This window comes from Tilletiopsis washingtonensis (assembly GCF_003144115.1).
Source record: "Tilletiopsis washingtonensis strain MCA 4186 unplaced genomic scaffold FA09scaffold_12, whole genome shotgun sequence".
NCBI lineage: Eukaryota > Fungi > Basidiomycota > Exobasidiomycetes > Entylomatales > Tilletiopsis > Tilletiopsis washingtonensis.
In genome coordinates this window covers 641929-660795 of record NW_020312009.1, presented here as the reverse complement: position 1 = coordinate 660795, position 18867 = coordinate 641929, and the positions used below count along the sequence as shown (strand labels likewise).

At 67.1% G+C, this 18867-nt stretch overlaps 9 protein-coding genes and 1 non-coding gene across 10 annotated transcripts; 4 read left to right on the top strand and 6 right to left on the bottom strand.

Annotated features, from left to right (window-relative positions):
• Positions 1–156: 156 nt before the first annotated feature.
• FA09DRAFT_t32 lies at positions 157–257 on the bottom strand. The gene has a single exon. It is a non-coding gene; the product is annotated as a tRNA-Cys (tRNA).
• Positions 258–1116: 859 nt separating this feature from the next.
• On the bottom strand, positions 1117–1965 carry FA09DRAFT_330403 (hypothetical protein). Its single transcript, XM_025742588.1, has 4 exons — positions 1635–1965; positions 1434–1577; positions 1261–1375; positions 1117–1201 (listed from the first exon to the last, which is right to left on the bottom strand). The coding sequence occupies exons 1-4, from the start codon at positions 1922–1924 to the stop codon at positions 1163–1165; spliced, it is 588 nt and encodes a 195-aa protein (XP_025598037.1). The 5' UTR covers positions 1925–1965; the 3' UTR covers positions 1117–1162.
• A 95-nt stretch (positions 1966–2060) lies between these two features.
• Positions 2061–3855, top strand: FA09DRAFT_330402 (hypothetical protein). The gene is made up of 5 exons (XM_025742587.1): positions 2061–2560; positions 2622–3175; positions 3232–3374; positions 3434–3529; positions 3614–3855. The coding sequence occupies exons 1-5, from the start codon at positions 2086–2088 to the stop codon at positions 3729–3731; spliced, it is 1386 nt and encodes a 461-aa protein (XP_025598036.1). The 5' UTR covers positions 2061–2085; the 3' UTR covers positions 3732–3855.
• On the bottom strand, positions 3776–5982 carry FA09DRAFT_361060 (Rad1-domain-containing protein). Its single transcript, XM_025745304.1, has 9 exons — positions 5821–5982; positions 5705–5764; positions 5586–5652; positions 5079–5529; positions 4886–4997; positions 4565–4828; positions 4437–4501; positions 4189–4369; positions 3776–4110 (listed from the first exon to the last, which is right to left on the bottom strand). Exons 1-9 carry the CDS (start codon positions 5857–5859, stop codon positions 4060–4062), a joined length of 1290 nt encoding a protein of 429 aa, XP_025598035.1. The 5' UTR covers positions 5860–5982; the 3' UTR covers positions 3776–4059.
• Positions 5983–6589: 607 nt separating this feature from the next.
• FA09DRAFT_330401 (hypothetical protein) lies at positions 6590–9546 on the top strand. The gene is made up of 2 exons (XM_025742586.1): positions 6590–7748; positions 7812–9546. The coding sequence occupies exons 1-2, from the start codon at positions 6742–6744 to the stop codon at positions 9202–9204; spliced, it is 2400 nt and encodes a 799-aa protein (XP_025598034.1). The 5' UTR covers positions 6590–6741; the 3' UTR covers positions 9205–9546.
• A 5-nt stretch (positions 9547–9551) lies between these two features.
• On the bottom strand, positions 9552–10811 carry FA09DRAFT_346256 (signal recognition particle, SRP19 subunit). Its single transcript, XM_025744738.1, has 4 exons — positions 10756–10811; positions 10303–10686; positions 10147–10246; positions 9552–10076 (listed from the first exon to the last, which is right to left on the bottom strand). The coding sequence occupies exons 1-4, from the start codon at positions 10804–10806 to the stop codon at positions 9595–9597; spliced, it is 1017 nt and encodes a 338-aa protein (XP_025598033.1). The 5' UTR covers positions 10807–10811; the 3' UTR covers positions 9552–9594.
• Positions 10812–11445: 634 nt separating this feature from the next.
• FA09DRAFT_330399 (hypothetical protein) lies at positions 11446–12976 on the top strand. Its single transcript, XM_025742585.1, has 5 exons — positions 11446–11780; positions 11842–12130; positions 12188–12485; positions 12604–12668; positions 12734–12976. Exons 1-5 carry the CDS (start codon positions 11693–11695, stop codon positions 12756–12758), a joined length of 765 nt encoding a protein of 254 aa, XP_025598032.1. The 5' UTR covers positions 11446–11692; the 3' UTR covers positions 12759–12976.
• On the bottom strand, positions 12807–15102 carry FA09DRAFT_330398 (hypothetical protein). Its single transcript, XM_025742584.1, has 9 exons — positions 14950–15102; positions 14871–14884; positions 14516–14817; positions 14329–14463; positions 13851–14276; positions 13598–13798; positions 13324–13542; positions 13142–13263; positions 12807–13081 (listed from the first exon to the last, which is right to left on the bottom strand). Exons 1-9 carry the CDS (start codon positions 15069–15071, stop codon positions 13042–13044), a joined length of 1581 nt encoding a protein of 526 aa, XP_025598031.1. The 5' UTR covers positions 15072–15102; the 3' UTR covers positions 12807–13041.
• Positions 15103–15377: 275 nt separating this feature from the next.
• On the top strand, positions 15378–16867 carry FA09DRAFT_346253 (class I glutamine amidotransferase-like protein). The gene is made up of 5 exons (XM_025744737.1): positions 15378–15734; positions 15791–16049; positions 16105–16230; positions 16284–16469; positions 16526–16867. Exons 1-5 carry the CDS (start codon positions 15688–15690, stop codon positions 16607–16609), a joined length of 702 nt encoding a protein of 233 aa, XP_025598030.1. The 5' UTR covers positions 15378–15687; the 3' UTR covers positions 16610–16867.
• FA09DRAFT_330397 (hypothetical protein) lies at positions 16850–18682 on the bottom strand. Its single transcript, XM_025742583.1, has 6 exons — positions 18137–18682; positions 17856–18080; positions 17702–17799; positions 17424–17649; positions 17093–17370; positions 16850–17039 (listed from the first exon to the last, which is right to left on the bottom strand). The coding sequence occupies exons 1-6, from the start codon at positions 18400–18402 to the stop codon at positions 16909–16911; spliced, it is 1224 nt and encodes a 407-aa protein (XP_025598029.1). The 5' UTR covers positions 18403–18682; the 3' UTR covers positions 16850–16908.
• Positions 18683–18867: the final 185 nt, after the last annotated feature.

Here is an 18867-nt window from a genome sequence, read left to right as displayed (position 1 = left end):
TGGGCTTTGACACACACCGCCAAGGTGGTCAGAGCGCTGGTCAGCTCCATCCGCACCACAACAGCAGATATCTGTTGCTTCAGCAGCCGGCACGAGCGGAGGGGAGGGGGTGGCAAAAAGGGAGGTGGAAGTCAGGCAGGCAAAAGGCAAAAAGGAAGTCCTCTCCCAGACTCGAACCGGGGATCTTGCGATGGAAGGGAGCTGCAGGGGAGCAGCGCTGTTGCAATCGCACGCTGTAGCCGCTTAGCCAAGAAGACAGGGGTATCTATAGGGGATGGCTACCTTGCTGGATGTGATCTCAGGCAGGTCAGGGGGCCAGATGGCCTGATTCAGACATGCCAAGGCCACTGTACCTGCAACTGAGGGGCACTCTACGGTCTATTTGCAGGTCAAGGGCACTCTACTGTCAGGCACACCAATGCTGGCTTCACTGTAGCTGCAGGCACGCCACTGCTGGTGCCTCACTGTAGCTGCAGGCACACCACTGCCGCTTCTGGACGAGCAGGTTAGGGGCTCCGCATCTGCCATGCTGCTGCAGCCACCACTCGACACCGCGCCGAAGCCACGATGCGCGCTGTGCTGCACCTGCACCCAGAGCGGCCGCAGATGCGCGCGAGCCTTGCTGTAGCCGCAGTGGTGCGGATCGTGGAGCCGACATCCCGGGATGGCGGCGTCGGTTGCAGCCTGAGGGACGGCGCCGGCGACGTCGCCCAGCTCGCTTAGCCGAGGAGCGAGCCCGACCCCGGCCCCTGCCTCGCGTCTTGAGCTGCTATTCTGGTCCACTCCCCTCCCGCTCTGCCTGCATGCTACTGCGTGCTGCGTCTGGCCTGTACGCTGGTACGCACGCGCAGTGATCTGCGTCACCCGCATATGGTCCACGATGCGTCTCCTGCCCTCTGCCATCCGCGCCGTAGCGCGTGCGATCCCGCTCTTACTGTGCGCCCGCCGCGCCCGCTGACGTCTCCTGCTAGCTCTGCGACCCTGACGGCCGAGGTGCTGCGCCTTCCCTCCCGCGCTTGTGCTTGCAATGCACCTCCCTCTCGCGGCGCTCATCAGGATAGTGCAGCGCCCTCGCCCTCCACCCCTCTGATGCGCCTGTCGTTCGCGATCTCGGGTGTCGGTGCAAAGTGGTGTGATTGCCGCGCCTGCTGCTGGCCCACAGCTACACCTCTGCTAATCGCTTCTCGACCTTCTTTGCCTCCTGCGTGGCGCGAGTCGCATGAGCAGCAGTTCTGCCTCTCTCCGGCGCGCCCGACTCACCTCCACGAGCGCCGTAATCTCGGCGACGACCTCCTGCACCGCGGCGCGCTTCTCCTTCACCTGCGCACGCAGCGCCGCACGCGTCGAGCGCAGTGACCGCTTCTCCGCCGCCAGCCTGTGGTGCCTCAGATGAGCCAATGCGGCATGGCTCAGGCCGTACGTGTGCCACGCACCGTTTTCGCTCGAGCAGCTCGAAGCGCAGGCGCGCCAGCCGCAGCTGGTGCGCATCCTCGAGGATGTCGGGCGTGCGCAGCTCCTCGGGCGCCAGCTCCTTGAACTCTTCCAGCGGGTGCAGCGTGAGGGTCTGATGGATCGAGCTGGCGGCATGGCGCGTCAGTCACAGCACTGAGGCCAGCTGTGAAGGCCGCACTCACACGAAGCCGCGACACCGCCGAATCTCGTCCTCCAGCCGCCCGCGCTCGTACTTTGCATTCATGGAGCGCAGCTTGGCATCGTCGACGCGCGCACGCAGCGCCTGCACGCGGGCGCGCGCGGCGGCCTTGTGCGTGAGGATGGAGCGCGAGAGGCTGCGCAGCGGCGCCAGTGCCGGCGGCAGCAGCGACGACGAGGCGCCGGGCGCGGCGAGGAGCGACTGCGAGAAGTGCTCGAGCGACTGCGCCAGCGCGGCGGAGGAGAGCGTGGAGGAAGTGCTGGCCTCTGCCATGGTGGGCGTGTAGGTGCAGGTGCGAGGCGGGTGGTGGTGAGAAGCAACGACGCCGCGGCGGCGGCGAGCGCGCGGCCGACAGCGATAAGCTGGCACAGCACAGGAAGATGCGCCGCCGCCGCCGCGCCGCGCTCATCCTGCCTCTCTCCACCACGCCCGCCATGCCCGTCTCCTCGCCGCCCTCGCGGCCCGCGTCGCCGCTGCCGCCGCAGAACATCCTGCTGCTCGGCCTGCGCCGCTCGGGCAAGTCCAGCCTGCTCTCGGTCGTGTACAAGGCGCTGCCTCCGCACGAGACGCTCTTCCTCGACTCGACGCTGCGCTCGCACCACCTCGACGTGTGCGCCTGGGAGCCGGTGCGCTTCTGGGACGGGCCCGGCCTCTCGGCCTCCGCCACCGAGGGCGGCGCCGGTGCCGCGGCCGCCGTGCAGGAGAAGGGCAAGGCCACCGGCACCGCCGGCGGCCTCGAGTGGACGCAGGTCGGCGCCGTCATCTTCGTCATCGACGCGCAGGACGACTACTTTGACGCCCTCGCGCGCCTCCACTCCGTGCTGCTCGATGCCTATGCGCACAATCCCGAGATTCTCTTCCACGTCTTTGTGCACAAGGTCGACGGGCTGAGCGATGACTACAAGTACGGTGCGTGCCGCATGAGCTCGGCGGCCAGGTGAGCCGTGCACTGACCGGGCGCGCACCACAGACACACAGCGCGACATCGAGCAGCGCGTGCTCGACAACCTCTCCGACGCCTCTGCCTCGTTCACCTTTGCGCCGTGCGCCTACGAGATCCTGCGACAGAGCGCCGCCGCAGCTCCGGCTCTGCCCGCCTTGCCGTCGGGCCCAGCATCTGCCGTCGGTGCCCGTCCGGCCGGCGACCACACGAACCCTGCGTCTGCGTCTGCCTCTGCATTCGCATCCTTGGCGGGTCAGGGCAACGCCATGACGTCCTCTGCACTCTCTCGTGCCGCCGGCCTCACTCCCGAGACCCACACTGCCGGTTCGTCCGGCGTGCGGGATGTCGCCACGTCGCCGCGACCAGGCGGCAGTCATATTGCGGCCTCGAGCAGCGCCGCTGCTGCAGCCGGCTCGGGCGCACCGACGAATGTCAACCTGGACACGGACGTACGCCTCACGTTCCACACGACGAGCATCTTTGACTCGTCGGTCAACGTGGCGTTCTCGCGCATGCTGCAGGGCCTGCTGCAGCGCGGCATGGAGGAGACGTTGGAGGGTCTATGCAACAGTCTGTGCAGCGTGAGTAGGCCGTCGCGCTTCTTTCTGCCGCTGCTCTGACGACGATGACTTCTCAGGCGAACAAGCTGGACAAAGTTTTCCTCTTTGACGTGCCCACGCGCACCTACATCGCCGCCGACACGTCGCCGTTCGATCGCGCCAGCTTCGACGTGGCGTCCGAGTATGTCTCGTTCCTGACGCGCTTTGCCGATCTCTACTCGTGAGGCGAAAGTCATTCGGAGAAGAGGCGGCGCGACGCTGACGCTGGCTCGCTTGCAGCACACTGGGCGCGTCAGAGACCGGCGAGACTCGGCATGCATCTAGCGTCTCCCGCTTGGCGCCCGACACGACGTTGGCCTTCTGGCAGATCGATGAGTGCGTCGACCTTCTCTCCGAAGAATTTCGAGCCTCGAACCTCAAGCTGACTCCTCTCTGATCCTGCTGCCGCGTGTCTCACAGGCGTCTGGCGCTGCTGGCGATCCTGCGCACGCAGCCCGCCTCGCAGGGCATGCTGGACTTCAACGTCTCGCTCCTGAGGCGATCGCTGCTGGAGCTGCGCGATCTGTCACGCGCCTAAATAGGCGAGGGCGGTGGCAGGAGGAAGGAATGGGAATACTCCTGCTGCACTGCATGCGAGAGACGCAGTGAAACGGATCAGACGAGCTGATGGGATTGCGTGACGTGAATGAGGATGGCGGTGACGGGTGACCAGAGTTCTTTGCGGTGACAGGAAGGGAGCCGCGAGAAGCAGATGTGAGGAGGATGGGACAGCGAGGGCGCAACGTGCATCAACGCAGCCTATGACCCCAGAAGGCACAGGAGGGGCGACGGCCGCCACTGTGCGCTCTGCTGCCACTGGCACTCGTGTCGATGCACATTGCGCCCTCTCTGAAGCGCTCATGCACTCAGACGTCCTGCTGGCTGCCATCGGGCTCAGGATCGTCCAGCGGCAGGATCTGCGGGCAAGAAGCGCAGCAGTCAGCCCGGCATCTTCCTGACATCGTGCTAGCCGCGCCATCTCCAGCTCTACCCACCGCGAACTCGATGAACCCATGGTCCTTCGCTGCGTTGCCCTGCGCGCCCGTGCCCGTCGCGCCCGTTCCTCGAGGCATCAAGCATTGCAGACTAATCAGGCCCCGCTCATCCAAGCGGATCGACGTCTTCAACGACGTCTGCAGGGCGCGCAGGGCGTGTGAGAAGTACTTAAAGAGATAGCTGTTGCGGCAAGGTGCCGGGCTGGAGGTGAGCCGAGAGAAGAGAAGAGAGAGGAGCAGAGACGTACCAGCTGGAACAGGAGGTGAGACAGACATAGCGCTCCATGACGCCTCGTTCGTTTGGGAACTCCATCTGTCGGCAAAGCATGTCAGCGTCTCGTCTCTCACGCAGAGGATAGAAAGGGAGCCGGCTCACCTCGGCCGTGCCGAAGTCGCCGTCCGCTCTCAGCGTCAGCATCTGCACCCCCACCGCTGCCATCGCCGCCGCAGCCGCTCCCTTGCCCGCCTCAGCCACGCGTCCGCTGCCGCGAACACTCGCACTGCCTCGTACGCTGCTGCCGTCGCCTTCGAGCGCCGCACGCGCTGCGAGTGCAGAAGACCGATGCGCCGGATCAAAGCCGATCTTGAGCTCGCGCGCTGTGGGGTCGATGGAGAGGAGGGCGTCTGCTAGCAGCTCTGACTGGAGGGTGCAGAGTTATGTCACAGGCGAAGATGAAGAGGGAGGGGCGAGACGTACACGCATGATGGCTTGCCCGACTAGACGATCGGCGTCGAATGGCATCTCCGTCAATCCGCTCGGCTCCATCGTGGTGAGCTCGCAGCGTGTCACTGCGCCGCCTTCCTCCAAGCTGTGCGGGCACAGGGCGACATGTCAGCCGGAGCTCGCGGGGCCGAGCAAAGAAGAAGAGAGGAAGGCGCAGACAGCTCACATAAGCACCAGGCGCTTGTTCTCATCATCGAAGCTCACACGCGCTCGGGTCGTGCCCTCACTCTCCTTGCGCTTCTTGCCTCCTCGCTCCCCCGCCCCTGGCGGCGGCTCATGCATCTCCACCGGCGCGCCCTCGGACGCCGCCTTCGTCGAAGAGGGCGCCGAGCCAAAGACGTTGAGGCACTCGAGGAGGTTGGAGAGGTTGATCTCAAAGTCGAGCGAGGGCGGAGAGGCCTCTTCGGACTCGTCGTCCGACTCAGAAGCAGCGCGTCGCCCGAGGTGCGAGGCGGCGGAGCGCTCAGCTGCTGCGAGCGCTGCGGGAGAAGGAGGCGCGGGTGCGGCAAGGGAGGAAGTGGGAGAGCGGGACCGCTGCCGTGCTGAGCCGGCGGCGGCGGCGCGTGTGGGGCGAAAGAGGTAGGGATTGAAGAGCGAGGCGGGGAGATAGGCGTTGGCTGCGACGGACGAGTGAGCGCGCACAGAGCACCAGAGCCATGCTGCGGCGACGCACCCTGGACGGAGCGGTCGAGCTCGGTGGTGAAGGTGAGGCCAGCCTCGGAGATGGAGACGGTCGCGTACTGCGTGCGCTGTCAGCCAGCGCCGTCTAAGTGCTGCAGCAAGCCAACGCACGTGGTTGAAGGCGATGGGCCGCAGCACGGCCGCGAGGGTGCGCACGTCGGCGATGTGCGCCTGTGCAGGAGCGTCAGAGAGGCGCATGCTAGACGCCAACGAGGGCTGCGACGCACCGAGAGGGCCTCGTGCGCCTCGGGCGCGGCGTGCGGCATGGCCTTGGCTGTGGCGCGCGACGGGCGGAGCGCTGAGGCGCAGTGAGACGCCGGTGCGATGGGTGCTGGCAGAGAGGTGGGCGCTGGCTGAGCTGTATGCGCGGCGAGGGAGCGAAGGCCGTGGTGGTGGGAGGCGCACTCTACGCGCCGCCGCCTCCACACCAACAGAAGACGCGCCGGCGCGCGCCGCCGCATCCCATGAGCTCCGCCTCGCACCCTCGGTGCGCTCTCCTTCTCTCTTTCGCCTCGCCACGCAGGCCGCAGAAGGACAGGAACGAGTATGGCCCGTAATTCTGACGCCATGCCGCTCCATCTGTAGCGCCCGGTGACCTCAGCTGCCGCCTCATTAGCCGGCGACTCGGCGGCAGCGTGGCCCAAAGTGGGGTGCGCTCATCAGCGGAGCCGCCCCTGGAGAGCGTGCGTGCTGTTCTACATCGCATCAGCAACGCCGGCGCGCACAGGGCGCGCCCAGCCTGGAGCCGGCGTTGACGTAGTTGCCGTCATTGATTGCACCTGTGACGAAGGTGAAGCCACAGGAGGTGCAGCGAGAGCTCTAGAGACGCCGTGTGCGCGTCCTCATGGGCCCATCCGGCTGCGTGCTGCGGCAGCCGGCCCTTGCGCCGCACCGCCTTGCTGCGCAACGCCCGCGACAGGTGCAGGGAGCCGACGTTCCTGCATCTCATGCTGGCAGGGGCAACGCCTGACCTGCTCCGTCCTTTGCTCCTGCCCACCACCACGCCCGTTTCCACCTCACGCCGCCAACTCGAGCTGCTCGCCATCAGGCCAAGCTCCGCCGAGACGCCTTCTCGGCGCGCGTGTGACAGGTGACGTCTCGACGTCGCGCGCTGCTTTTTTGCCTTTCGCCCGCCGCTGCGAACGCGCATGGCGGCCGCTCCACTTGGCGCCGCCGCGGCGGGGGTGCTGCTTGTCGTCCCACATCCACCGGCGTCGGCCTCGCTGCTGCCACTGCCGCTCGCGCCTCTCGCATCGCCATCTTCGCCTCTCACAGCATCCGCCGCGCCAGCCATCTCGTCGCTGCAGCTCGCCCACCCGCTCGCCGCCGACCAGCCCACGGCCGCCACGGCCATCCGCGCCCTCTCCGCCGCGCTGCTCCTCGCCGCCGCCGCTGCGTCCAGCTCCAGCGCAGGCGGCTCTGCAAGCGCACACAGCAGCTACGACGCAGACGAGGCTGTGACGCCGCACCGCGCGGCCGAGCAGCCAGCGCTGCGGCCCAGCAGCATGCACCGGCACACCTCCGTCGACGCTCGCACAGAATCAGCAGAGAGCAGTGCTGCCGGCGCCGCCGCGGCAGCATTGCAAGCGCAGAGCTCTGCCATGTCCGACGCAGCCTCTCCTCCTCGGCGCATCTCGCTGCTTGCGCTGCCCGCCGAGCTGCTGCATCTCATCTTCTCGCACCTCCTGCCTCGCGCCGACTCCTCCGTCTACCCCGCCGCCAGCTGGGCCACGCTGCCGCCGACGCACGCCTTCATTCACCTCGGTGCGCCTCAGGCCCTGCGCCCTCTCCTCGCGCTCTCTCTCGTCTGCCGCACCACGAGCGCTGTTGCACTGCCGCTGCTCTACGCCGCTCCCACACTCGAGCGTACGCGGCAGGCTCGGCTGCTAGCTCGCACACTGGCGCTCTCGCCCTCGAGTGCCACGCTCGCACACGCCATTCGGCACCTCATCTTCCCGCAGGACGGCCTGCTGTATGCGAGCGATCAGCTGGCGGATCAGCAGGCATGGGCCACCTCGCTCGGCGCCATCTTCAAGGCGGCACGCTCTCTCCGGAGCGTGTGGATCACCGCGCGCCCACAAGGATGCAGCCTGGCTGCGTTTCTCGCGCCGGGAGTGGCGGCTAGGCCGAGTCGAGTGACGATCAACAGTTTCAGGTGAGTCTTCGCCGGCAGGCATATCACGTTGCGGAGCGCTGATCTGGAGGCGTGCACTTGCAGTCCATCGCCGGTGCCGCTGCACGAATTCGACCTGTCGCCCTTGACGCAGGTGACGCATCTGCATCTCATTCAAGTGCTGCCTGCTCCCGAACTGCTCGCCCTCTTTGCGGGACAGGCGCAGCCGGCTGCGCCGCAGAAGAGAGAGGCAAGTACAGCGGTGCAAGCTGCGCCAGGCAGCTACGCTGCCATCGCGGCGGCAGGACAGCGGGCCATGCCAGCTTCGTCCGAAGCAGAAGGAAGAGCAGGACGCACCTCTAGCCTCGCCTCGCCGCCAACTGCAGCGACTGCAGCAAGCCCCGCCATCGTGCTTCCGCAACCGCCATTGACTCATCTTCGGCTCTCCTCACTGCCGCCATTCACGCTGCACGACTTTGCCGAGTACGTCACCTATCGTCGAGCTTTGGCCGCACACGCCGCCCTGCCCGCCTCGGTGGCTCTGCAAAGCAATCCGCCAAGCGCGCCTGCACGGACTACAAGCTCTGCACTCAAGGCACAGGCGGCGCTGTACGAGCTTGCACTTTGCGTGCGGCGCATGCCGGCATTGCGGCGCCTCACGCTGGAGCTCAGTTCTCTCGGCACACTCGATGAGCCCGAATGGGCCATGCAGCCTTCTCTCTCCGCCACTGCGATTCTCGACGGCACCGGCGGCCCTGGCTCGCCGTACGAGGCCTCGACGGGCCAGCTGGCCACGCTCGACTTCCCAGCAGACGTGCCTGTCACGCTGGCCGAGGCGCGCGAGTGGGCTGTGCGCGAGACGGAGAATGCGCGTGCCAACGAGCGCAGCCGCACGGCGCCGCGCGATGCATACTGGCTCGACGTACGCATGGGGCTCGAGGCGCTCCGGGAGCTCGTGGCGCAGGCGAGCGAGAGGGAGGAAGTCGAGGTCAGACTGTGTGCGGCGCGGCCGGGCGGGTGGGATCGACATGAAGCGAGGGCGGAAAGCGCCGCCATGGTCGCTGCTGCTTCCGCTGCGTCGTCATCGTCGAGCAAGCTGCTCAACCACGCCGGTAGCCCATCGGCACGGGCAGCACGCAGAGTCTCGGCGGAGAAGACCGAGGCATACTACGCACGAGCTCGCGCCTCGGTCGACGGCAAGCCCTCTTCGCACGCAATGCAGGCGCAGCAAGACGCCGCCGCCGACAATTCTGACGACGACGGCACCTCCTTCTCCGACCCCGACATCTTCGAGCTGGCCGAGACGCGTCCGCTGTTGGGCTACCAGAGCAGCACGGCCAGCCGGCGCGGCAGCGCGGCGCTGTCTGCGGCCGCACACATGTCCACCGCGATGGCTGCGTCGAGCTCGAGACCGAGCAGCGGAGATGAGAACGCGGATCGCAGGACGACGCTCTGGTGGACTGGCGAATTGCCGCGCATCAATTCGGGCCGCGATTGAAGGCCGGCGTGACATGAGGCCTCCCTGCGACTTTCCTGTCTGGTGTCTTCCTCGCCCTCTCTCCTCTGTCGTTCTCTCGCTTGGCTCCGCTCGCAACGACCAAGCAGCCTCGGACGGGCATCCATCGTTGCCTCCGCTCGCGCATCGCTCACCTCTGCCTGCACACTCCTCTGCTCCTTCCGTCCCCCGCGTCACCTGTTCCTCTCCTCACTGGCTTCACTCTTGTCCTTCATCTCTCACGTCCGCAGCTCCATGTTCCTCCTCACTTCCCGCACCTCGCATGTCCTCTGCATATTCCCGCCAACCCTCATCGCACACTTCAATGCATCTCTCGCTTCGTCAGCATTCGCCATCCTTGCCATTGACTGTTCGACTGATGCCAGCGCTGCTCTAGCGGCCCACGCGAACCATCTTCTTGCGCTGTCTCCTTCCTGGCGCGTGCACCACCTTCTCCTCTTCCTTCTTCTCTGGCTGCACCTCCTCCTCCTCATCGTCGTCGCCCATGCCCATGCTGCCCATCATGGCGCCCAGCGGGCCCATCTGCGAGGCCATGCCGCCCAGCATGCCGCCCATGTCCGTGTTGAGCAGGCCCGCCTCGAGCGCGGGCGAGTTGGGCGGCAGGCGCTCGGCGGGCGGAGGGAAGCGCATGAGCCGCAGCCGCTGCTGGCGTGGATCCAGCGGGCGGGCGGCAGGAGAGGAGGAGGAAGAGCCGGCGACGGCGACGGCCTTGCTGTCCTTGCTGTCCGCCTTGGACGCGGCGCCCTTCTTCTTGCCCTGCTTCGGAGCTCGGCCCTGACGTGCGGGCTGCGCCGGAGGCTTGCCGCCGTACTTGGGCTGCAGTCGCTCGCAGAGCGCCAGAAGCAAGACCTTCTCTGCGCGCGAGGAGACGCTTCAGCATCAGCTCTGCTCGGGCATGGCTGCACACGGCCCGGAGACACTCACTGTTCGCATACTGCTTGTGCAGCACCTCGCCGTTCTCATCCGTGAGCTTGACCTTGACGCGTCCCGGATTCTCCCAGTCCTGCGGATGTTGCCTGTTGGGCTGTCTCGCACGCTTCAGCTCAGGTGCCACGCCTTGCAGTGCCGCGCCGCACTCACCTGCAGCTTGGCCTCGATGCCCATGCTGCGCAGCTCGCGGAACATCCACTGCGCCTGCGGCCAGAGGACGGACTTGTCGTACGGCGTGCGGCGCTGGCCCTTGCCGAACGCGCGCTTGGCGTCGATGTAGAGCGGGTAGAGCGTCGTCCAGCCCTGCACGCGCGCCGCCTCGGCCTCGAGGGCCGCCTCGTCCTGCTGCGGCGGCTGTGCGCCGCCGGCACCGCCCATAAGCGCGGCCATGGGGTTGGCGCCGCCTGCGCCGCCGGCGCCGCCCATCATGGCCTGCAGCTGCGCCATCTGCTCGGGCGTCATGGCCGGCATGCCGGCGGGCATCTGCGGCATGGCGGGTGCGCTGCGTGCGACGGGCGCCGTGGGCAGAGCGAACTGCAACGGCGCGAGGTGTCAGTGCGCGCGCAGCAAGGTGCGCTGCCGCCGATGCGCAGGGCCACGCACGTCGGTGTCATCGTCGAACTCCTCGATGGTGGCTGCCTGCGGGTGCGACATGGCGGCGAGTGTGGAGGGAGGTGGTCGAGAGGGTGACTTGTGACAGCCGTGTGGGGCGCACGTCGACCGTGCGCGCGCGGCACAAGCGCGCCGTCGCTCTCGCAGCGCCGCCCCGCCAGGCAGCCTTGGGATGCTCCGGCGAGCATCTCCTCTCGAGCACAACGCTGAACAGAGCTTTGGGGGCCAGAATCTGCGCTGCCTATGTAGCTCACCGAGCTTGACCGGCTCAGGTTGGCAGCCAACGTAAAGGACACCGAGTTGAGATGCATGAGCGAGAATGAGCGAGAGCTATCGGCGCGACGGTCACGCCCGCGCAAGAAGCCAAGCGGCGCAGCGCTCGAGCCGCGTATTCTGTGCGTCCGGAGCAGCCGTATACAGCCGTCACCCGTCGCAAGGCCAGACATGAGAATGTAGCGCAGAGCATGCCGCCTCTCGCTGCTGTGAGCGAGTGCAAGCCTCGAGCATGAGCCGCAGAAGCGAGCCGGCGGTGCGCCCAGGTGCTGCCGGCGGCGTCCCGCGGAAGCGCGGCGCCGCTTCCCACGCTGCCACATCGGGAGCACACCGCATGGGCGCAGGCGGTGCCTGACGCCCGAGGTGGGCGGCCTCGCTGCTCGGTCCCGCTCTGCCTTAGCTTGCATCCGCATGCACCCACCTCGTGGTGCGCCGGCCTGCAGCAACTCGGCTTCTCTCGACGCTCTTCCGTCCCGCCTCTCGGTAGACCGCTGGTCAGGCACGGCTGTGTACGAAGCCCACCTCGGCAAGCACTTGAGGCGCAAAGGAGCGCCACGCTTGGCCCGCCTCCTGCTCGGGCCCCGAGACACGCTTTGCAGGCGCAGCATCCGCTCGGCCATCCACCACACCACCACCACGCCTGCACTCGCTCGCCATGGCCGCCTCCAGCGCACTGGCACAGCACATGCTGGCGCGCATCGTCGCCGACATCGACACGCTGGCCGCGTCGGGCACCTTGCCGTGTGCGTCTCTGTCCTTGTCCTCCTGTGCGGGCCATGCTGACTCTGTCATCGCCCTCCGCAGCTGCTACCGCCGCCAGCATCCAGGCCCAGCTGGCGCCCTACCTCGGCGTCTCCGCCACGCCCGCCTACCCGTCCTCGCCAGCGCCAGCGCCCGCCGTGCAACCGCCCGTGGCGGTAGAGCAGCAGCGCTTCCGCGCCATCTGGGCCTACGCCGCCGCCGCGTCCGACGAGCTCTCCTTTGCCGCCGACGACGTGCTGCTCGTGCCCGCCGCGGGCGCACAGAAGGGCGACGAGTGGTGGCTCGGCGCGCTGGAACGTGCGCCGCATGTGCAGGGACTCTTTCCCTCTACGTGAGTTCGGCGTTGCGCCGCCGATTGCAATCTCGATGCTGACAGAGCACGAAACAGATACGTGGAGCCCCTGCGTCCGTCTGTCCCTCGCAAGCCCTCCAACTCCACACGCACGCTCCCACCAGCGTATGTTCCACCGCCAATCTCGCCCGTCACGCCGCCAGTCGCCGAGCCAAAGTCGCCCGAGCGCAAGCTGGGCCCGCCAAAGTGGCGCCCTGGCGTCGCGCAGTTCTCTTCCAACGGCGCGGAGAAGCCGCCGCCGCCGCCGTCCAGTGCCGCTGCTGCGGGTCCGAGCGCGCCGGATGGCAAGCCAATGACGCCTGAAGAGGCGGCGGCGGCTGCGAAGAAAGACAAGGTGCGTGGCCCGTGAAGCGTCTCGCTGTCCAGGTGCCTCTTCGATTGGCAATGCACCACGCCTAGCTTGTTTCCCTCTCACAACGAATGCTGATGCGCTATCTTCCCGCGCCCCGCAGCTCGACAAGTTCGGCAAAAAGATGGGCATGAGCGTGGCGCACGGCTTTGCCGGCGGCGTCGGATTGTGAGTGCAGCCCGAGTGGCTTCTGCCGCGCATCTGACGCATCGCTCACCTTCGCCCCTGCGCAGTGGTCTTGCACGCAACATCTTCTGAGACCGCCGCTGCTCTCGCAAGCGCACTTCCTCGGCCCGCCATCTGTAGTGCAGCACGGCCTTGCTCTTCTCTCGGCCTGGTCCTGGGCGGCCCTCTCTTTCTGCGCATGTCCCTCATTTCTTCTTCGACTTCTTCCCCTGTTTACGACACGGTCACCTCTTCACGCCTTCACGTCCCAGCCACGCTCTCAATGCAAATCATGACAGCGGCATGTTGACAGTGACAAAGCGCAGCCCGACCCGGTGTAATGTGGGCTGGCGCGGATGTAGGGGGCGCGGGAGCATCAACTGGCCTCACTGGCCAGCGGCGCCTTCACGATGAGTCTGCCGCGATGCGCTGTGTCAGCGCCGTTTCGTTTCGACCTGCGGCTCGAGACCACTCACCCATTCTCGACGAGCTCCATGCGCAGCAGCAGCGCCTTTGCAGCGCGCACGCGCTTCTGCCCCACCTCGATGGCATTCTCGAACAGCGCCGTGCGCTCATCAACGCGCTTCGTCTCCAGCACCTGTGCGGCGTAGTCCATGTCAGCGATCCCTGGCCACATGTGACGCCCGGAACTACACACCATGCGACTCCAGTCGATGCGCGCCTCCAGCTTGCCGGCCTGGATGAGCGCGACGAGCTTCTCGAGCGTGTGCTCGCTGTCCCAGCCGAACGCAGCTGCCATGCGCTCGACGGCCACGCTCTCGAAGGGCGCACAGAACTGCTGCAGTGCACGCTGCTGCAGCGCGTCCGTCAGGTGGCCGAGATGCGGCGCGAGGTAGACGTCGAGCTGATGCCGGCTCTGCAGAAATTGCTCAGCGATGTGGAATCGAGCGCGCAAGAATCACCGAGCGCACCTTCCACACATCGAGCAGGTCCAGCGCACGCTTGTAGTCGCACGCTGCAAATGCCTCAAGCAGCTGCCGCACGTGCGGTGCATGCTCGAGGAAGGGACGGAAGGACGCACGCTCCACCACCTCGCTCTTGAGCGTCGAACGAGGAAAGGTGGCCAGCGCACAGAAGACGCCGTAGAGCGCAATGTCGGCGGGAGACAGGATCTGAGAGGAGCCTGTCAGGCACGGCGAACTAGGCCAGCGCGCGGCTACTCACGTGCGCGATTTGCTCAGCGCCTGCTCCGGCTGCCGAAGGATCAATGGCGAGGAAGGCCCGGGCTGCGCGCTCGTAGTTGCCCATGCCCAGCTGCGCCACAGCGCCCGCAGCTGCGAGCTTGGCAGTGAGGTCTCTCAGGCCCTTGCTCTGCGCCGCCTTCTTGCGCAAGCTCTCGGCGTTGGACGATGCCACGCTCTCCGACGCCTCGTTGCCCACGGATCCACCGGCGCGGAAGAGGGCGCCAATTACATCGCCGCCGGGCGTCGGACCACCGCGCGCGGAAGGCACACCCGTGGCGCTGCTGAAGCTGCCCGAGTGCTTGGATGCCGACGCAGCTGCAGCAGAGGGGTTGTACGACTCCAGCACGCCCTCGGCCTTGGAGACGAATGTGGAGACGTTGGAGAAGTTGTGTAGCTCCAGCGAGACCTTCACAGACCGGTCAGCCCATTCCTTGAGAGGCGCTGGCGCCTGAGCTCACCTCAATGACGCCGAGACACATCTCCACGACATGCTCGCTGGTGGAGCAGAACTCGCGCGTGCGCGTGTAGCACTTGAGCGCATCGCTCAGCTGGCCGCAGTCGCGCAGCCAATTGCCCAAGTCGCGGTGTCCAATCTGGTGGCTGCATCAGCATCACTGCGTACGCGAACAATCTCGTAGGACTCACACGGATGCTCTCCTTGATCATGTTGTTCTGATAGCCGCGCAGCTCCATCTCGAGCTTCTCCGTCGTGCGGCGCTGCTCCTGCTCCGCCTCGGCCATCCAGGCGCGGTCCTCGGGCGGCACGCGCTCGGCGGCCGGGCGCAGCGCCACGCCGTCGGGCAGCGTGTTGCGCACCAGCGCCGCCGACGAGTAGAGGTGCGCATCGGGCGTCTGGCGCAGCAGCGCCAGCGCGGCATTGGCGCACGGCAGGCGCAGCGAGGGCGAGTGCAGCGCGAGGAAGAGGAGGCGCGAGATGCGTGTCCGGCCTGGGGTGAGAGTGAGTGTGGGCTCCGTGCTGCTGAGCTGCGGCAGAGCTGACCTGTGTATGCCGCGCTGGACGTCGCACAGCCTGCGTCAGCCTGTCCTGTTGGGCGTCGCGTCCTCCAGGCCGGGCTCACATGTAGCTCTCCCAGTCAAAGGTGTCGTCGTCGCGCACGATGATGTTGGCACGGCCGGCGGCGAATGAGCGGGACGACGAAGAGGCGCTGGCGGCGGCCTCGGGCGCGAGCAGGTGCGCCATGGTGCGGTGAGCGTGGGCGAGGAGGCGCGAGATGAGGTGGAGAAGCGCAAAGTGGAGCGCCGCGCGAGCGCTTGCTCACGCACCTGCACGGCGCACAGACCCTGGCCGCGAAATGCACAAGCTCGAAGCTGCCGCGAGGCATGCGCCCAGTCGCGCTCGCGCACGGGCCACCCCGCCGCGACACTAAATCCGGCCGCCTGACGTCACGCAGCGCGAAGCTTCGAGCCCGGCCAGCGAAGAACAGCCGCAGCGAGAGGGGGTCAGATGCTGTGCAGAGACGTCAAGAGAGGCCAACGATGACGAGCAGGACACTCTTTGGCAGGGCAGGTTGGCAATCATGACGACAGGCGACGTTGAGGGCCAGCTCAGGAGGAGGGAGGCAGCTGCGTGGCCATCCCGCTTCCCCTCCGCGTGCGCGCCAAGCCGCAGTGGAGCGAGGGAAGGAGCGCGAGGCTCCGCGGCGTCGGCTCGGCTGTCGTGTCAAGGCAGCGCCACCCCGACGCAGGACAGGTGGCCCGGGCATAAGTAGCCGCACCGACAGGCCGCTCCAACCTCGCCTCCCAACCACCACCTCACCCACACCACACCAAGCACCCCACCCACGCACTCATCCACCATGGCCGGCAGCAAGAAGATCCTCGTCGTGTTCACGTCGCACACCAAGTGCGTGGGTCGGCGGCGTGCCGCACTGCCCGGCTGCTTGCTGACGCGCGCCGCAGGATGATCGACAACGACCACCCGACGGGCTACTACCTGCCCGAGATTGCGCACCCGGCCTACGCCTTTGAGCGCGCCGGCTACACGCTCGACGCCGTCAGCCCCAAGGGCGGCGAGGCGCCGCTCGACCAGGCCAGCGTCGATGCCTTCAAGGACGACAAGGAGTGCCAGGCGTTCCTCAAGAGCGACAAGTGGCAGGCCTGGGTCAAGAACACGGGCAAGCTCAGCGACGTGCCCGCCGACGGCAAGGGCTACGATGCGGTGCGTGCCCGCAGCGGCACAGCGTGGCGATGCGTGGCTCACATCCCGGCTGCAGATCTTCTACCCCGGCGGCCACGGCCCCTGCTTCGACCTGCCCGTCGACGAGCACAGCAAGGCGCTCATCAAGGCCTTCTACGAGTCGGGCCGCCCCACGACGGCCGTGTGCCATGCTCCCGCTGTCGTGCGTATGCCTCTGCGTCCTGCGCCTTCCGCACAAGCTCACCCCCCGCTTAGTTCACCGACGTCAAGCTCTCCGACGGCTCATACCTGCTCAAGGGCAAGAAGGCCACCTGCTTCACCGACGCCGAGGAGGAGCAGGCGCAGCTCACAAAGGCCATCCCGTGGCTCGTCGAGTCGCGCATGGTCGAGCGCGGCTGCGACTTCTCCAAGACCAAGCCGTGGGGCGAGCACGTCGTCGTGGTGAGTTGTCGCGCGTGGTGCATCCGCTGCGCCCATCGCTCATCGCCATGCTCCAGGACGGCAACCTGCTTACGGGCCAGAACCCGGCGAGCGCCGGCCCGCTCGCGGAGAAGATCATCGAGGTGCTGAGCAAGGCCTAGGCGTGCCCAGCTGACTGCTCTCGCCTGTGACCCTACTACTACCACCGCTACTGCTCCTCTACTGCTTGCAATCGACGCATGAACACCTCACAGCATCTGACACACGCTCCTTACCCGTGTACCGCTGCGTGCACAGCCGGAGTGCTGCATGGCCTGTCGCGCGTGCACGGGTTTGCAGCGCATTCCGGCCTTGAGCCTCGCTCGACGCTGCGGCACCAAGGCTGACCTCTGCGTGCCTTTGGCTGCTAGACCTGATTGCGTGACATTGTACAGATGAGAAGCTCTATGCGTGGCCGGCGCTACTTGGGACTGATCATGACCCAGGCGGCTGCGGCGAGGATGACGGCGCAGCCGAGCAGGGAGAGAGGGTGCAGCGGCACGCCGAGGATGGCCGACTGGAAGATGGCGCTGTAGATGGCCTGCGAGAACACTGCGAAGACCATCAGCCCAGCCCCGCGGCACTCCATGACACAGAAGACTCACCGAGCAGCGTCGCGCGGCCCGCCTTCTCGCGCTGCAGTCCCAGCGCCGCAAGCACCTGGGCAAAGAAGCCAAAGACGCCAATCGCCAGCAGCACGGCGCACCACAGCCAGCTCGGCGGCACGCTCCACGTCTCGTCGAGCACGCTGGCGCCGATGTAGCTGACGATGGAGGCGTAGAGAGAGAAGGCGGCCACGCTGTGTGTGGCGGTGGAGCGGCGGCCTATGTGCCGGATCGTGGTGTATGCGCCTGCGCTTCCCAGCACTCCCACGAGGGCGACGCTGGGATCCTTGTTAGTCGGGGGAGATGCGGCAAGGATGCAGGGTCGACTTACACGACGGCTCCGAGGCGCTCAGCCTCCGTGGGTCCCCGGCTAGTGGGCACTGCGCCATCGCGGCCGACCATGGAGAGGGCACGCGTGGCCAGATCCACCAGTGCCTCGGGCACGGGCACGGGCACTGGATCGGGCACGTTGCCGAACAGTACCGCTGGCCGTGCAATCAGCACGACGCCGAGCAGCGAGACGATGCCGGCAAAGGCTTCGCGCATCGAGAAGGGCTCTGCCATCCTGCGTCAGCCAAGTGGGAGACTGCCCGGCCCGTCGTCTCTCACCTCCGAGAGCGACGGCTGCGAGCAATGCAGTAGCAAGCGGCGCAAGAAACGTCAGGACCGTGGCGTCGGACAGCGAGAGGTACTGCAGGGAGTAGTAGCTGGCGGCCAGGGTGTCAGCCTTGGCAAGCATACATCTAGAGCACAGCCGACTCACAGGCCAAACAGCCCCATGTACCCGCTGACGCCGCGCAAAGCCAGCAGCCAGCGCACCTCTGGCGGCCCCAAAAACGGATGCGGAATCTTGCGTGCCACCATCCAGGCGCTGCAGAGTAGCCAGGTGATGCTCATGCGGAAGAAGATGGTCTGCAGCGCCGAGATGGGCACGGAGCCCGCGGGCAACGGCAGCGTGTAGAGCAGCTTGAAGCAGAGCGCCATGAGGCTGCGGGAAGAGCGTGAGCCCAGCGCGCCCGCTGGTCGGCAGTCTCGCAGACTCACGAGTAGAGCAGCTGCGCGCCGGCCACGTACACGAGCCCCTCGTTGGCACGCAGGCCGGCGGCGAAGCGCGCGGCAAAGTTGTGCCGGCGCGCCTGCTGGCGTGCGGCGTCGAGCGAGGCCTGCTTGGGATGCCGCCGCTCGGCCGGCTCGGCGGCGGCGGCAGCGGCAGGCAGCGAGGGTGCGGCGGCCTCGAGGTCCGGCTCGAGCTCGTCGCTGCCGAGCAGCGGACTGTGCTCTGGCCCCTTGTCGACGCGCGCGCTACGCATCGTGGGCGAAGGCAAGCCTGCAGACGGGAGGAGCGGTGAATGCAGGCGACAGAAGAGGGCGTCGGAGGCGGCGTGTGCGATGCGGAGGGGTGTGCAGCGGAGATGTGGTGGAGTGAAGGAGGCGTCTGCTGCCGGCTCGAGCGGAGAGGCGAACGGGTCCAGCTGAGCTGCAGCAGGCCGCGGCGATATTCCCGTCTTGGCGCATGGGCAGCGCGAGCGCCTCTCCCTCTCTCCTCGGTCTTCTCGCTCAGCCGCCTTGACTCTTCGCCCCTCTCGAGTCGGCAGAACGTGCGCCTCGAGAGCCACTCAGCGCCTCACTACAGCTCGGACCCCTCGGAGGCCGGCGCAGCGCAGGCGAGGCCACGGGCGCAAGGCGTGACTCGCGCGGCCGGCCGGCCGGCTCGGCCTTCGTGCCGCCGCGCGGCACGGCAAAAGCGCTTCCCACGCCTCTGCTCTGTCGCACGA

Excerpts from the sequence above, each read along its gene's own strand:
- FA09DRAFT_330403 (XM_025742588.1), bottom strand. The coding sequence starts at position 1,924 with ATGGCAGAGGCCAGCACTTCCTCCACGCTCTCCTCCGCCGCGCTGGCG. Across the intron at positions 1,578-1,634 it reads CGGCGGTGTCGCGGCTTCGT|CTCGATCCATCAGACCCTCA; the intron begins GTGAGTGCGGCC and ends CCATGCCGCCAG. Across the intron at positions 1,376-1,433 it reads GAGCTGCTCGAGCGAAAACG|GCTGGCGGCGGAGAAGCGGT; the intron begins GTGCGTGGCACA and ends GAGGCACCACAG.
- FA09DRAFT_330402 (XM_025742587.1), top strand. The coding sequence starts at position 2,086 with ATGCCCGTCTCCTCGCCGCCCTCGCGGCCCGCGTCGCCGCTGCCGCCG. Across the intron at positions 3,375-3,433 it reads CGCTTTGCCGATCTCTACTC|CACACTGGGCGCGTCAGAGA; the intron begins GTGAGGCGAAAG and ends GCTCGCTTGCAG. Across the intron at positions 3,530-3,613 it reads GCCTTCTGGCAGATCGATGA|GCGTCTGGCGCTGCTGGCGA; the intron begins GTGCGTCGACCT and ends CGTGTCTCACAG.
- FA09DRAFT_361060 (XM_025745304.1), bottom strand. The coding sequence starts at position 5,859 with ATGCCGCACGCCGCGCCCGAGGCGCACGAGGCCCTCTCG. Across the intron at positions 5,765-5,820 it reads AGGCGCACGAGGCCCTCTCG|GCGCACATCGCCGACGTGCG; the intron begins GTGCGTCGCAGC and ends GCTCCTGCACAG. Across the intron at positions 5,530-5,585 it reads GCTCGACCGCTCCGTCCAGG|CCAACGCCTATCTCCCCGCC; the intron begins GTGCGTCGCCGC and ends CGTCCGTCGCAG.
- FA09DRAFT_330401 (XM_025742586.1), top strand. The coding sequence starts at position 6,742 with ATGGCGGCCGCTCCACTTGGCGCCGCCGCGGCGGGGGTGCTGCTTGTC. Across the intron at positions 7,749-7,811 it reads GTGACGATCAACAGTTTCAG|TCCATCGCCGGTGCCGCTGC; the intron begins GTGAGTCTTCGC and ends GTGCACTTGCAG.
- FA09DRAFT_346256 (XM_025744738.1), bottom strand. The coding sequence starts at position 10,806 with ATGTCGCACCCGCAGGCAGCCACCATCGAGGAGTTCGACGATGACACC. Across the intron at positions 10,687-10,755 it reads AGTTCGACGATGACACCGAC|TTCGCTCTGCCCACGGCGCC; the intron begins GTGCGTGGCCCT and ends GCGCCGTTGCAG. Across the intron at positions 10,247-10,302 it reads GCATCGAGGCCAAGCTGCAG|CCCAACAGGCAACATCCGCA; the intron begins GTGAGTGCGGCG and ends CGTGCGAGACAG.
- FA09DRAFT_330399 (XM_025742585.1), top strand. The coding sequence starts at position 11,693 with ATGGCCGCCTCCAGCGCACTGGCACAGCACATGCTGGCGCGCATCGTC. Across the intron at positions 11,781-11,841 it reads CGCGTCGGGCACCTTGCCGT|CTGCTACCGCCGCCAGCATC; the intron begins GTGCGTCTCTGT and ends CGCCCTCCGCAG. Across the intron at positions 12,486-12,603 it reads CGGCTGCGAAGAAAGACAAG|CTCGACAAGTTCGGCAAAAA; the intron begins GTGCGTGGCCCG and ends CGCGCCCCGCAG.
- FA09DRAFT_330398 (XM_025742584.1), bottom strand. The coding sequence starts at position 15,071 with ATGGCGCACCTGCTCGCGCCCGAGGCCGCCGCCAGCGCCTCTTCGTCG. Across the intron at positions 13,264-13,323 it reads GCATCGACTGGAGTCGCATG|GTGCTGGAGACGAAGCGCGT; the intron begins GTGTGTAGTTCC and ends TACGCCGCACAG. Across the intron at positions 13,082-13,141 it reads ATGGAGCTCGTCGAGAATGG|ACTCATCGTGAAGGCGCCGC; the intron begins GTGAGTGGTCTC and ends GCATCGCGGCAG.
- FA09DRAFT_346253 (XM_025744737.1), top strand. The coding sequence starts at position 15,688 with ATGGCCGGCAGCAAGAAGATCCTCGTCGTGTTCACGTCGCACACCAA. Across the intron at positions 15,735-15,790 it reads GTGTTCACGTCGCACACCAA|GATGATCGACAACGACCACC; the intron begins GTGCGTGGGTCG and ends CGCGCGCCGCAG. Across the intron at positions 16,470-16,525 it reads GGGGCGAGCACGTCGTCGTG|GACGGCAACCTGCTTACGGG; the intron begins GTGAGTTGTCGC and ends GCCATGCTCCAG.
- FA09DRAFT_330397 (XM_025742583.1), bottom strand. The coding sequence starts at position 18,402 with ATGCGTAGCGCGCGCGTCGACAAGGGGCCAGAGCACAGTCCGCTGCTC. Across the intron at positions 17,650-17,701 it reads CGCAGCCGTCGCTCTCGGAG|AGCCCTTCTCGATGCGCGAA; the intron begins GTGAGAGACGAC and ends GCAGGATGGCAG. Across the intron at positions 17,371-17,423 it reads GAGCGCCTCGGAGCCGTCGT|CGTCGCCCTCGTGGGAGTGC; the intron begins GTAAGTCGACCC and ends CAAGGATCCCAG.